Here is a 13,918-nt window from a genome sequence, read left to right as displayed (position 1 = left end):
GGAAGCACCAACATGCGGTCATATATGCTGAGCTGCAGGCTTTAGACTTCACACAAGTAGTTATGCATTGGATTAAAAAAAAAAAAAAAAAAACTATGACAGACCATCATTAATTTGAGCTCATTTAAAGAGTTTCTCAGTGTGCAGGATGTTGCGAGGCATTTGTGTTAATGAGCTACATCATTCATGTGAAATGATGGCACAATTAGGAAAACAAAAGTGCAAGGTGTGACAATTTAAGCGAATGTGCTTTGTCAGTGTCTGCAAACAACACCTCGGAGACAGTATATGCATAAAAGCCAGGTTCTGAAAACATTGCAGGGGGTTTAGGGGTCTGTAGTCACCAACACATTTCTACCTTGCTATTCTATACCCTAAGCGTGCTCCCACAGGAACCTCTGTTGAAACGCCGTGGCAGGGAATGAAATTAAAGCTGCTGAATACAGATGTTTTGATGTATGACTGTGTACTTGGTCATGTGTGTGTGTGTGTGTGCATGTGTGTTTTTAAGAGACGCATAAGTTGACAAAAATACAAAGTGAAAAGAAGAGTGCTGCCAGCCATGTCCCAGTTATATTGTTGGATTTGTAAATGTTGCTTCTCCTCCCCTCTGAAAGTCACTCACTTTAGGGATCAAGAGGCTTATATGAAAGGTGACTTTAAAGTACAGGAAATGTTCTGTCTGTTTATAGAAGCAAAAATTAAATTCTTTGCTTCTTTTGAGTCAAAAGGCGGCTCTTCCTCTTTTCCCCTGACCTCTTTGTGTCCATACCATTGTATCCTGTGCCCTTTCAGTTGACCCTTTTAACTTGAAACAGCAGAATATTTTGCCTGCTCTTCTGAGCGCAGATATTTGAACAGCTTCATGCTGCATTGTCAAATTCATTAGTTATACTCAGCCCGTGCAGTGAGTGGGATCCAACCACTCAGCCGGGCATGCAGTTCTAGTGAACTAATGAAACGGTAATTACAAAAATAATGAGAAATATGAACCATCGTCCAGTATCTTTGGGGCTAGTTTGAGAGAATGCATCATTGTGTGCAGAGTTTCCTGTTGAATTTTTAATGGATTTCTTATTTTTCCAGCGTAGTACGATGAACATTGAAAGGACATCTAACGTCTTTGTCCGGTAAATTTCATACTGTAGGGAGCAATATAGCCCATAACACATGTTTGTATGATGTATTTGTGATGTATAACGAGGAACAACCTAGACTAAGGTCCATTTCCTGTGCAACTTATAAAGTTATTGTCCCCAGCGGGCCTCATTTAGCAAAGTGTAGGCTATGCTGAGCCACGTTTAGTATCTAGTTTCCACAGAGTACAGCAGCAGCAACAACGCATTATGGTCATACTGTATACTTAACTGCATTTATGTGGTGAGAACTTGTAGAATCTGCTGAGCATATCAGCTTGCATTCATTAAAAGCTCTTCACACCCGGCTCCCTAAGTTTGTCTTTACACTCTGGGAAAAAACTGAGACCTTTGCAACAAAATTGAACTTATCCTTTACTTTTCTTGTCTTTTTAATTGCAGCTTCACACAGACAAGGTGGAAAATGACACAGCCAGATACAGCCTTTCAGGTGAGGGGGCAGGCACCATCTTTGCCATCAATGAGAAGACAGGTGACATCCACGCGATGAAGAGGTTGGACCGCGAGGAGAAGGCTGAATACACACTAACCGCCAAAGTCACTAATGCTATTACAGGCCAGCTTCTGGAGCCCATGACTGAGTTCATCATCAAAGTCCAGGACATAAATGACAATGCACCAAAGTTCACTGAAGGCCCGTATCATGCCGCTGTTGAAGAAATGTCTGCTGTTGGTAAGTCACAATACAGACAGAGCTCATTTCTGCTCCCTGCCTCACACAGCAGCCTAATCAGTGTGTGAGATTTCCGAGACGGCTGATCTCTAATGGGCTATTGCATAAAAATAATGAGTGAATAAGAACAAGAGGAAATGAGTATGCCTATTTACACGCTTGCCTGCTATGAGTATTTTTCCACAAATGAAAATACAAGAATGATAAATCAAATCAAATCACTAGGACTTCACCCATAGCTCAGTGCTGTGACTGAACATCGAGCGTCAGTGTCGACACACACTTAGGGAAGGCTCTCAACAAACAGCTCACTTACAAAGAACTAACAATATGGAAACATGAGCCAGACATTAGATTGTAAAATTAAATAACTCACCACATGTGGCAAGCATAAAATACCTTATTAAAATTTTCATACACAATCAAAATTCTGCACGAGCTGAAAGGCACCAGTGGCACATTTCGGACATGCTACAGCAGCATATGTAGATACTGCCCTAGGGCATGCATAAATCTGCTATTGTCCACTTTGTGTAGGTCAGGGGCCATTTTGGGTTAGTTTTTTTTTTTTTTGTTGGGGGCGGGGGTATTGTACTTTCCATCAGTTACTGTAAAATGATTATAGCACACTATAATAGATGTTTATGCAAGGATTTGAAAGTGCAGAATATAATACTGATTGATGTTGAAAACAATGGCAAGGAGATTAAGAGGGTGAACCTCTGTGGACTGCATTATTTTGTGTCAAAAGCATTTACAATAAGTCTTTTTTTCTGTCTTACACAACAGTAAATCCTAACAGTCCTCAAAGTAGGAAAGGCTTTATATGGACGGCTGTTACTTCAAGATTTAAGCATTATAATAATATTGTGGTTGAGAAACATGTTTGCATGTGCACCCATAAACTGTCAGTTAGCTCGACAATACTGACGGATGCTAATTGCAAGCTACTATTCCTCAAGCCCCCTCAAACTGGTACGCAAAACTTTTGCCCTTGCACTGTATGCTAATATATTCATATATTCTCCTTCTTATTTCATTGCATTTAAATGACCACTGCATGATGATAATGCAGCTCATCTAGGACAGACAGAAGCCTGTAAGTGGATTGTTACACTGTTTTGAGAGCCTCACTACTGACCCCGGCACAGCAGGAGTCTTGTAGAAAAAAAATGCTTCCATCAGTAGCAGGAAGGAGATCACAGTGTGTCTTTATGCTGTTTTGACATTGCAGGAGTTCAGCAAGGATGCTGGGGTCCGTTGTTGGGTGGTATACACTTGTTATTGTGTTTCCTCAATGAGCTTCCTCTTGTTACCTGTCACAAAGCTGACATAACTCGCCAGGACAGATGGTGTTAGGAGTGTAATGGAGTCTATTTGGTACATCCCATAGGATGCAGTCTTTGCATCGGTTCTCAGAGGGAAAGCTATATAAATATATATTTCTCTGCAGCTTCTCATGATAACTGTATCTGACTCTTATTAGCTGCTGCTGTGGAAGCAAAAAGGAACAAAACACAATGCAAAAGTATCCATGTAAACACAAAGTAACAGTGAACTGTTCTTGTCTGAACTCTGTTACTTGATCCCTGCTGCTCAGCTTTGGATCTCAAATGAAATGTACTGTAGTTCTCCAAGGGTTTTGTCAGTGGAGTGCGGTAACAACCATAGTGATAGGGTAGAGAGCAAAGTGGTAGTTGACAGCACTCTGTGATTTGCCAGTGGGAATAATGCATAAGAAATGGAAATCGGCATCTCTTTGTTGATTGTTGTTCCCTTTTGTCACTACTGATTAATTAAACATTCATGAAGGCTCAGTTGTTAGCTTGAAAGGCTTTTCTTTTAGCAACTGGTTTCCTTCTTGTTAAGTTTTCATGTGCTGTGGTATTATGAGAAGAATTAGGCTCTCTGGACAAACAAACAATAAGTCGTTCATCTCGCTCGCCTCATATTCATAAATCACCGGTTTCTTTACAGTAGTGTTTCATCTTTATCAAGCTGAAATTAGAATTTGCACAGGACTCGGTGGATTACTGCGTTTTGAGTGGCGCATAACTAATAAAGTCCATGGGAAAGAGAGCAGAACAGAGATGAAGATGGTGAAGGCGTATGAGCAAATCTTCACAGTGACAAGAAACTGGGAAATATTAAAATGCATTTATTGCACATGCTAAAAGACGTTGCATTACATTTTCTACTAAGCTGAGACAATGCTGAGTGTGCTGATGAATTTCTGCTTAGCGTGAACCCACCTGTGTCAAATAATCAAAATCTAATCCAGACCGTAACAGCCTGCTTCTCCTGATGATGTTATCCACTTACAGAGCTTGTCAGTTCCACTTCAGACTTCATCAATGTCTTAGCAGCTCCTTGCTTATCGGGAGTGTATCCACACAGTATCAGCGAGACCAGGGACAAATATCAACACCTACCTTTTATCTGTCAAGGACTATGGCTAGATAGAGAATCCTCGTACTGAATGTCACCATCCCCTATAGGAAACGGTCCCCGCAGCCGCATGAGATATGTGACACGGGTCACCGAGGTCACCATGTTTCCTGTGTGTGCAGGAGCATAGAGGTTAATGGGAAATGAAGGAGAAATACCTTTTGTTCTTCCTTTAAAAAGGGCCAGTCGGATAAGATGTGTGGCTTTCTGTGACTTTTGTCTGACTTTCATTTTCCTGAATAGCTGAAAATGGAGGTGACTAACATTTTAATTGTTTAGTGAATTGTCTCTGTAGGTACAGTGGAACAATAAGATGAAGGGGAAAGCAAAGGTTTTAACTTCACTAAATCTGCCAAATCTGTCAGAACACATTTGAAATCATTAGCATAAGCCGCTAGAACTTCTGTGAGTGCATTACATTGAATTGTTTTTTAGGGGTAAAATGCTCCTACAAAATTTCTTCAAAACTGTGTTAACTGACTTTTTTATTTTTATTTTTTTGGCTGCTCAAACCCTTTATGAATAATTCCACTTCATTTCCCATTAGTGTGGCTAATGCTAGCTATGAACTCTCCACCTAGAATGGATAGATTTATGATTAAGCACAATAAGAAGTGAATACCTGAGCAAATTCTGTACAGCTTTCTGAAAATTAGATTTTTCCTAAACTCATGGTGAAGTTGTCAGATCACAAGAAATTGCCCACTTTCAAAAGTCAATTTGCTTTTTGTATCATCTTTTATTTTGTTTTGTCCGTTCCTCTGTGTTCTGGTTTGAATGGGATCAGTTGTCAACAATAAAATGATTGCACCAGAAAAGACCCCCTCCCTCAAATTTCACATCTACCCTACTGTCAACGTTGTCTTTCGTGGTGTCTTTCGTGGTGTCCCCTAAAAACTTTGTTGTAATTCAGTTGTCTTGCGCATGACTTGTAGTCTTCCTATATTTTTGCATTTTTATTTACTTCGACATATGTGGCATATGTTACAAAATTGTTGTTTATTTCTTAATACTGTATCGTGTTGCTTGTAATTCCTTTAGGGACGATTGTTTTAACATTGTGAGCAATCTCAGTTCATCACTATGAGAAACCATGCCCAGAATACTCATGCTAATTTGATCTGCGCAAAATTATTTTAGAGATTTAAAGAAAAATGTTAATAATTGCAGTTTTAATAATGGACACTAAATATAATTTGGATAATTCTGTTTTGTATGTTTTTATAAAATCATCTAATCCTCAGGCAAATAGGGTGGAAATTATTATCCATTCATTTGATCAAATAAACAATATACGTAGGTATACTACCTGTCCTCCATGTTTCTCCTACACTCTTACTTACAGAAGTTTATTCATTACATTGTAATTTTTTAGTGTCACTTGAGGGAGTTAGCTGCTTATTTGTGCAAGCCAGTCCATGATTAGAATTTTAATTCTTTCACATGGATTGCAAAGAGCTCACAAGATTAAGAGATTTTGTTCTCCTGTTAATGGGGTCTTCAACTTTAAGGCCAGTACAAGCTGACAAATTCCCTTGTATGTCTGTCGACCATATGCTGGAATTATGAGGCTCTGCCACCCGTCTGCAGCTAACAAGGGGGTTGTGATGTAGTTGGAAATTACAAAATCTGCTTGAAGTGACACAACAGGTAATTAGGAGGAGGTTGCTAGACCCTCCTTCCTGTGCTAAGGGGGGTGCAGATGACAATAATTGCCACATTGCGAAACAAACTTGCTGAAAGTTGTTCTGCCGGTTGGAACTCATGTGAGAGTTGCCCCAGGAGTGTGAGTTCGCTTCATTATCAGGGCGATTAATAAACGGGCACGTAGACAGATGGCCCATCTCCTCTTTGCATGGGCCATGCTCTGTGAAACCTCAGCAAAATGAATACCTGTATGAGAGCACAGATCCTTGCCAAATGTGTCAAGATCTGCTAAATTGGAGTGTAGACATAAAATTGAAGTGACATTAATAGATTACCTGGAGTTGATTTGCATTTTCAGAGTTATTATGGGTGCGGATAAAAGGACTAACAGGCACAGCCATCTATGTAGGACCTAATGATGTTTCTGATTACGCTCTCATCACCATCGGCAGCTGGGAAAATAAGTAAAGGCTTGTCATCTCAGATTTGGACGATAAATGAGCAGACTTGATCAAGGGGAGACATATGGAAATGAGCAGTATGCAGACCTTTATCAGAGCTGATCATCTCATGCTTCCAACATACAGGAGTACACTGTGATCACAGCTGATTTAATATGCTTGCAGTTTTCAAAGTGATCCATAGATACATAACCTCAACGAAGCATAACGATATTAAATACTGCTGTATATTTTGTCATAGCTTGTGCCTTTCTGTGTGTTCGAGCATATCTATCTATCTATCTATCTATCTGTTCTTTCGTCTCATGAATTTTTCTGCACATTGCAGTCGGTCAGATCAATACAGGGACAGCTGAGATATTTTCAGACCATTTCATGCTTCACTTGGGCCAGATGTTCTATAAAAATCCTCTTTCTCGATATACCAAAAATATCATTGTTCTGTGCTGATCTTGCAGTAAATCTTGAACATACCTTGCTCTTGGAAAGTATGACTCTGAATGCATTAAAAACAGCTTAACTTGAATAAACCCTAACAGTATTTCAGGGTCACAGCAACCCACATAAGCAAAAGAAGCCCATTTATAGTGCATCTTTTATCTGGCATTTCTCAGTTGAGCTTTGAGCTGAGAGCTGAGAAAGAGGATGTCTGGTGTTTGTGTCTCTCTTCTCTGATCCTAGGCTCTGGTCTGCAGCTTGGCAGATGGGCTGAGTGGCAGGGGGCCCCTGGCCCTTTAACATAGTGGGCAGCTGGGCCAGAGCTAGGCCAGGGCCGGGCTGGGGCACATCTGACGAGTAGGCTCCTGGGCTGGACAGGGATGCGGCAGACCGGGACCATGATGATGGTGGTGGGTGGCTCACAGGCTGAACTGGGGTGAGAAGGGGTCAGAGCAGTGAACCTGGCCAAGGCTCTGACTCTCACAGGCCTGTCTAACTGCCAGGAAGCGTCCGTGCCAGCCTGCCCTTTTTGTGGCCATGCTAAATGGGAATAGGACAGGCCTCTGAGGCAGAAAGGATTTAACTGACATGGTGGAGTTTGTCTGTAAATAACCTGCTACGACTATCTATCTCACCTCATTTGGCACCAGCATTCTGCATATCTGAGTGTATTTACATGCTTGATTTGGTTACTTTCATTTGCATTTGTGATACCAGTTAATTGCCCAGTCACTTCTTTTTTTCCTTTTACTGCTACATTCTTTTTACATTCGCTTGTATGTTATTAACTTAGCTTTCTTTGTTTCAGACTAAGCTGCAAATCACATGGTATTCAAGAGTTAAAATAAAAAAAAATCATATTACCTACAAATGTGTATTACTAATTCATCAAATATTGTTTATTATCCAATGTACCTCTGAATTATGCATGTAACATCATCAGTCATTGGTCCAGATACAGTAATATGAGCTTTTTAAAGCCCCCTGGGGTATGTTTTCTTTTTTGAGAATACACAAAGGCATCCACGCACATACACACATACTAAACTGTGTGTTTCACGCGCACATACATCTCTAACGTGCATCTCTGTTAGCATGAACCCACAGTGCAGATGTAAAGATGGTGTTGTTCAGGTGTAATTTGTCCCTTCTCCCCTGTGTAGCCTGCAGAGATGCACTCTATTTGCAACCCCCCGCACATATTTTTCCTCCTGTTCTGTACCTCTGCCACCCTCGCACTCTCTCCTTTTTGCTCACCATTGCTTTCCATTGCTAAGCTAATGCTCTCCTTCACTCTTCCCTTGAGGGAGAACAAAAAGTAGCTGGCTTCTAGGTAATGAAGCCCTTCAATGTGATCTGCATAAGATTGCCTCCCTTGCTGGACTGGCTGCCTTGCCCCAATGAATAGCAAGAGGCTCTCAATGAGAATAAGGACAAAAAGCTGCCTTCTCTTTAGCCACAGTATCATCGCTCAAACAAAGTCTGTCTTCTTTTTTTTCTTTTTCCTATGGAGTAGAAAGAGAAGAAAAATGAAAGGCAAGGAGGATAAATAACAAACAAAGTTCATGAAAGGGAAGGTAAATGAGAGAGAGAGTGCATGTTTATTTATGTGTGAGAGCATGTGCGTAGGCTCTTGTGTGCATGCTTTTGTAATGACGAGGAGACGGATGTGAATAACTGAGGCTGTCACGAGTGTCACCCTCTGTGTTGTCGCACTGAGTGGATGTGATTAAATGAATTTCATGCAACAGGGTCAACAGTAGTACAATGGGACATGAGAAAATCAAAGGTTAAATTTTAAATTTGTTTGTATGAATGCTCTTTTTTAAAATATTTATAAGGCTGCGGTATTAACCTGAATAATAATTAGGAAAAAAGTTTAATCAGATACAACTAACCTGTCACATTTCCAGGTTTTTTGCTTTTCAATTAAGTATTAGTCATGAACGTTTTGTTGCTTTGAAATTCATGTAAGGATGATTTGTGGTTGTCATACTATCACACACCACTGTTCATTATTTCAAGGTCAGCTAATCATTCTGAGAACAGAAACAAGGACGCAGCATCCTCAATTCAGCATTAGTGCAGAGAAGGAGAGGGGCTGATTCAGTTCAGTGTGTCATCTAAAGATAGTGTAATGCCTTCTAATGGCCACTGGTGGGCATGCAGATTAACTGTAAATATTTCATTGTATAGATTAATGTAATAAGACTTACACAAACTGATGCAACAGTAACTAAGGGTAAAAAATATTAGCTAATTATTCAATGAGCAGAAAATGAATCAGTAACTAATACAGTAGTGGAAGTCGTTTATTATTGTTTAAGCCATTCCTTGTTCTACGACCAAATTTTTAATCAATTAATGGATTTTTTAGGAGAATAAACAGATGATGAATCAGTGACGAAATTGCTAGTTGCAGTAGTAGCTCTAACCATCGCTGCCCTTTACTTGGATGGTTAAGCCTTTGTCATGCATCAGCTTTGAATTGGCATGCTTCTGATGCCAGCATTAGAGACGGCTTATGCACAATGAAAGACTCATTTAATACTGTGAATGAAACACTTATTGAGATGGGTACTTCTCATTATAAAAGGCTACTATAGGCATGTAGAGTTGGCCTTCCTGTCATTTCCCTGGAGTTGGCACTTTAAAGACACCAAAATAATTAAAAAAAAAATCTTCAGAAGAAGGGTGAAATATCCTAAAAAAAACCCTAAAATTCCCATAATGTCACTCTATGCAGTTACTGGTTCACCAAAGTTTTCTTGCATGACAACACATAGAATGCATACATTTTTATTAGTTTTGAGCTGGATCAGCACTTACAGTACACAAAGCTAATCATGTGTAGCCTACAGTGCATCCTGTTACGATTGTGTCCAGAAATGTAACAAGATGTGTGCAAGATGCAGACTTCAACAGGCTGCCTGGATAAAATCCCAAATCAGTATTACATGACATACTAATTTGCACAAAACTATATCTTTCATGTAAAAAAAAATAAAATAAAAAATTACCTAATAAGCTGTGATGGGCTATGATGGTCGAATAATGCTAAAACAGTAGCTGTAGTCTGTCATATTCACAGCTATGCCAATCCATGTACATACTTTCCAAGGTCATTCTCCCTGTTGTCATTATTTTGTTAGAGTAATTTTGGTAACACGGTGCTTAAGTTCAACATTTATTAACTGTAAATCCCACGCGATTTATCCAGTTCATTTGAAAGGCATTTGAAACACTCTTAAGTCTAACACTGCATTATAAAACCATCACTGCCTCCTAGCCTTTTGGAGGTTTAATTACCAAACACATTAATGCATATCTGTGGGGAAAATGACAGTTTCCTTGCAGATGAATTGTAATTTCACATAAGTCATGTAAAACCTCAATCACATACGCCTAAAGACCAGTTGGCAACCCCCTGGCAACTTCTGGTCGCTAGGGAAAAATGTGTATTCCCTGTCCAGTTGTAAATGAGCTTGCAACCTTCACCTGGCAGCAACCAGCTGGAGGCTGCTGGATGCTGCCAGGTTAAATCAGTCATCAAGAGGGTGTTTATACAAAAACCTCAGTGTGATTGCTTTGCTAGCAGATTGCCACAGTCATCAGACTCTTACATGGGAGATGTCAACTGGTGATCTGCAAACACACACTGTTTACTCTGTCAGCTGTACTAAAATTTGAAAAAGTATGACACAAAATATAAATGGTAGTGATGTAGTGACACCTTTTTCCCTCACAACCACTAATTGCCATATGCCTACAAAAAGCATTTCGGCCTGTGCGACCAGGGCCCAGTCATTGTTTTATTCGGCACATAAATTAAAACATTAATTAGAGAAAGGTTTAAAAACACATCTGATCAAATATTCTTAGAAAGAAAATATAACTGTCCCAAAAAGAGGAAAATTTGAATCGGCCAGGTAAGCCTTCAGTTAGTTCATGTGCCTGTTTTTAGTAGACTGTTGCTAGAACTTTAATTCAACATGTCTAACTGGTAGAGTAATACTTTAAATAACACTATAATTACTGTTAATGTAAAGGGGAATAGTTCCATTGTTTGGATCAATCAACTACTTACTGTATCAGCTTATATTCAATCTGTTGTCACTGATGCTGCATTGAAAGCAATAGATGTGATTGTCAAGGAAGATTTGTAGCATGGCGATCAATCTTTAATTAATCTTTAATGGACATGACCTATTTAATGTAAGGGTTTTTTGTGTATGTGTTTTACAAGTTTGTTACAACACATCTGCAGAGGCTGGCCTTCTGCTATTGTGTATATCAACTCTAGCGGTACCACACAGGACTTTGGCACAGCCTTGAGTGTGTTATTGCTTTACACAGTACTCAAGCACTTGTAGCCACAGACATTGAATCTCTACAATACTGAAAATGTATATTTAACTTTTTGTACCACAGTATTGCAGTGTATTTAAAACTATGGAGGTTTTTTTTTTTTTTAGCCATTTTAGCCTCTTTCTAAATACACTAAAGCCTTGTACTCAGTAACAGAGAACTAACTAATATTAAGCTAAAAAAATATACCTTCAAAAAGTAGTACTGGAAAACAGTGCTTTTTACAGCAACAAATCTTCAAGAAAGCAATAGCATCTTTTGTATGTGAAAGAGAGAGCGAAAAATAGGGAGATCTGATTAATGATTGATAACATGATGAGTGTATTTCAGAGAAAGACCTGAATAAATTGTAAAACTCAAAATGAGTCCTGTAAGCACCTTGAATGAATTCTGTGTATGGGAGAGATAGCAGGAGTATGATAAATGACTGATCAGATAATCAGCATCTTCTAGATAAAGATAGAATTGAAAAAACTGTACAGCCACACAAAAAGCTGACTGCCCAAAAATGTGTTTTTTTTTCTAGACTCCCAAAGAGAGCTGTAGCATGATCAATAAACAAATCAAATAATAATTCAAACAGAAAATGCTGCTATCTGACTTACTAGTAATGCTGGAGGTGACTTCCAACGGGAAATGGTATCAGAAAGGAAAGTTCCTTCATTAGGGGGCTTTTTCCATTAGCTTCTGCAATTTTGTGCAACAATAAACACAGAAAAACAATTTTTACATTAAAACAGACATTTTCAAGTGTCATTTTGCACCCGTTTGTGGTAAATGTTTCATTAAATACAGTTTCTCTGGTTCTCTTTTGGACTATGTCTACTTTGTTACTGACTTTTTTTGCTGTTAAAATATGGTCCTGAGGCCAAATGTGCAGGGGTTTAGAGAAATAATTGGGCACACCACATGTTAAGTTATCCATCCATCCATCCAACCAGATTCTTCAGCTTATTTAGAGTTATGGTGGTCGAGGCTGCCTATCCCAGCTGTAATGGGAAAAGAGACAGGGTACAACCCAGACAGGTTGCAAATTTATTACAGGGCTAACACAGAGAGACACAGACAACTTTTCACATTCACTGTCACATTCACACCCACAACCAATTTAGAATCATCAATAAACCTAACATGCTTTTGCTTGGACTGTGGAAGGAAGCCTGAAGTACCTGAAGAGAAATCACCCAGACATGAGGAAACATGCAGTCCTAACCACTGCACTACTGTGGTATTGATGTAAAGCAAATTTTTTAAAAGAATCATTGCACTATGGTAACTGTTTTTAGATGTAGTTTGGCTCTACCTCATTGGCTATTCCAGCCCGGATAAAAAAAACCAAAACTCAGTGGCATCAACAGTGAATCAACAGGTGTAGCTGACAGTACTAGAATTCATATCTTCATCCGAGATCTGTGAAGTTTGCTGTGGATGCCATCAGATACATTTATTAAGCAGGTCACATCTTACTGGAAATAGATCTGGTGTAGCTCAGCTGAAACAGTCATTGTCTTACACAGCCAATCATATACTTGCTCACTAATTGCCTACAGGCCCCCTGCTCTGCAGATAACAGACTGAGATGCGACCATTTGCTGCACATTCTCTGCTATGCTGAACTGTACAATATGTTCTTATTTATAATCTTACACAGATTACACGTTCATTTTGGTTTTGATATCTCTTCACTTATAAATGCATAAACACAGTGGGGAAAAATTTATTATTAGCATGTAGATGTAGATTTTCTCCCTTTTTTAAAGTTTAGAGCTGTTAATTCTTCAATATCACACTTCAAAAGTTAATTGTCAGATGTTTTTGATGAAATTCAAATACTTTGTGGATGTGTGTATGTGTGTGTCTGTGCATGTACCATGTTTACATATCTTTGTGGGCACCAGCAGTCCTTATGGGGACAAAATCCTCGTCCCCAAGAGTTTGAAGGCATTTTTTAGGCTCAAAATGCAGTTTTAGTGCCAGAGTTACAATTAGGCTATGGTTAAGTTTAGGCTAAGGGTTAGAGTTAGGCATTCATTTTTGATTGTTAGTGTTAGGGTAAGCAGCTAGGGAAAGCATTATGTCAGTTAGATGTCCTCACTAAGATATGAAAACAAGTGTGTGTGTGTGTGTGTGTGTGTGTGTGTGTGTGTGTGTACGGGTTCGTACTATACTGGTGGGGACTTTCTGCACAGTGGGGACCAAAATCCAGGTCCCCTCGGGGTTGAAAGCAATTTTCACACTCAAAATGTGGTTTTAGTGTCAGGGTTACAATTAGGTTATGGTTAGGTTTAGGGTAAGGGTTAGGGTTAGGCATTCATTTTTGATGGTTAGGGTTAGGGTAAGGGGCTAGGGAAAGCATTATGTCAATGGGATGTCCCCACGAGGATAGCAAACCAGACATCTGTGTGTGTGTGTGTGTGTGTGTGTACTATCAGCTGTGATACATACCAGCTGAAAATGACTGAAAGAGACTGTTTGAAGTCATGCTGGTGAGTGGGAGGTCCTCTCTACATTACTGCTATAGCGTGCACACTGAGGATGGTTCCAGATAGCACCTTAAACTTGGCACATGCTTACTCATATCTGCTGAGATGCCAGAAAGCTTTCTACTTCAGTACACAGCCATGGCTCACCTTTTAATTATTCAAGAAGAATGTTGTGGATTTTTAATGTATTGTTGTAGGGCCTTTTTTGGTGCATTTTTCCTGTGGTGTGTTCAGTCCTCTTTG

The 13,918-nt window shown here is 39.4% G+C and overlaps 1 protein-coding gene across 1 annotated transcript in view; it reads left to right on the top strand.

Moving 5' to 3' along the window:
• The window catches only part of cdh8 (cadherin 8), a 98,235-nt gene that overhangs the window by 38,883 nt on the left and 45,434 nt on the right, over positions 1–13,918 (top strand). The window contains exon 2 of the mRNA XM_031742768.2: positions 1,539–1,830. Within this exon, the coding sequence (XP_031598628.1) occupies positions 1,539–1,830 (292 nt within the window). The remainder of the gene's footprint in view (positions 1–1,538; positions 1,831–13,918) is intronic.

Source organism: Oreochromis aureus, linkage group 1 (genome assembly GCF_013358895.1).
Source record: "Oreochromis aureus strain Israel breed Guangdong linkage group 1, ZZ_aureus, whole genome shotgun sequence".
NCBI lineage: Eukaryota > Metazoa > Chordata > Actinopteri > Cichliformes > Cichlidae > Oreochromis > Oreochromis aureus.
Note: the sequence above shows the minus strand (reverse complement) of the source record. Positions and strands in the feature narration are given on the sequence as shown.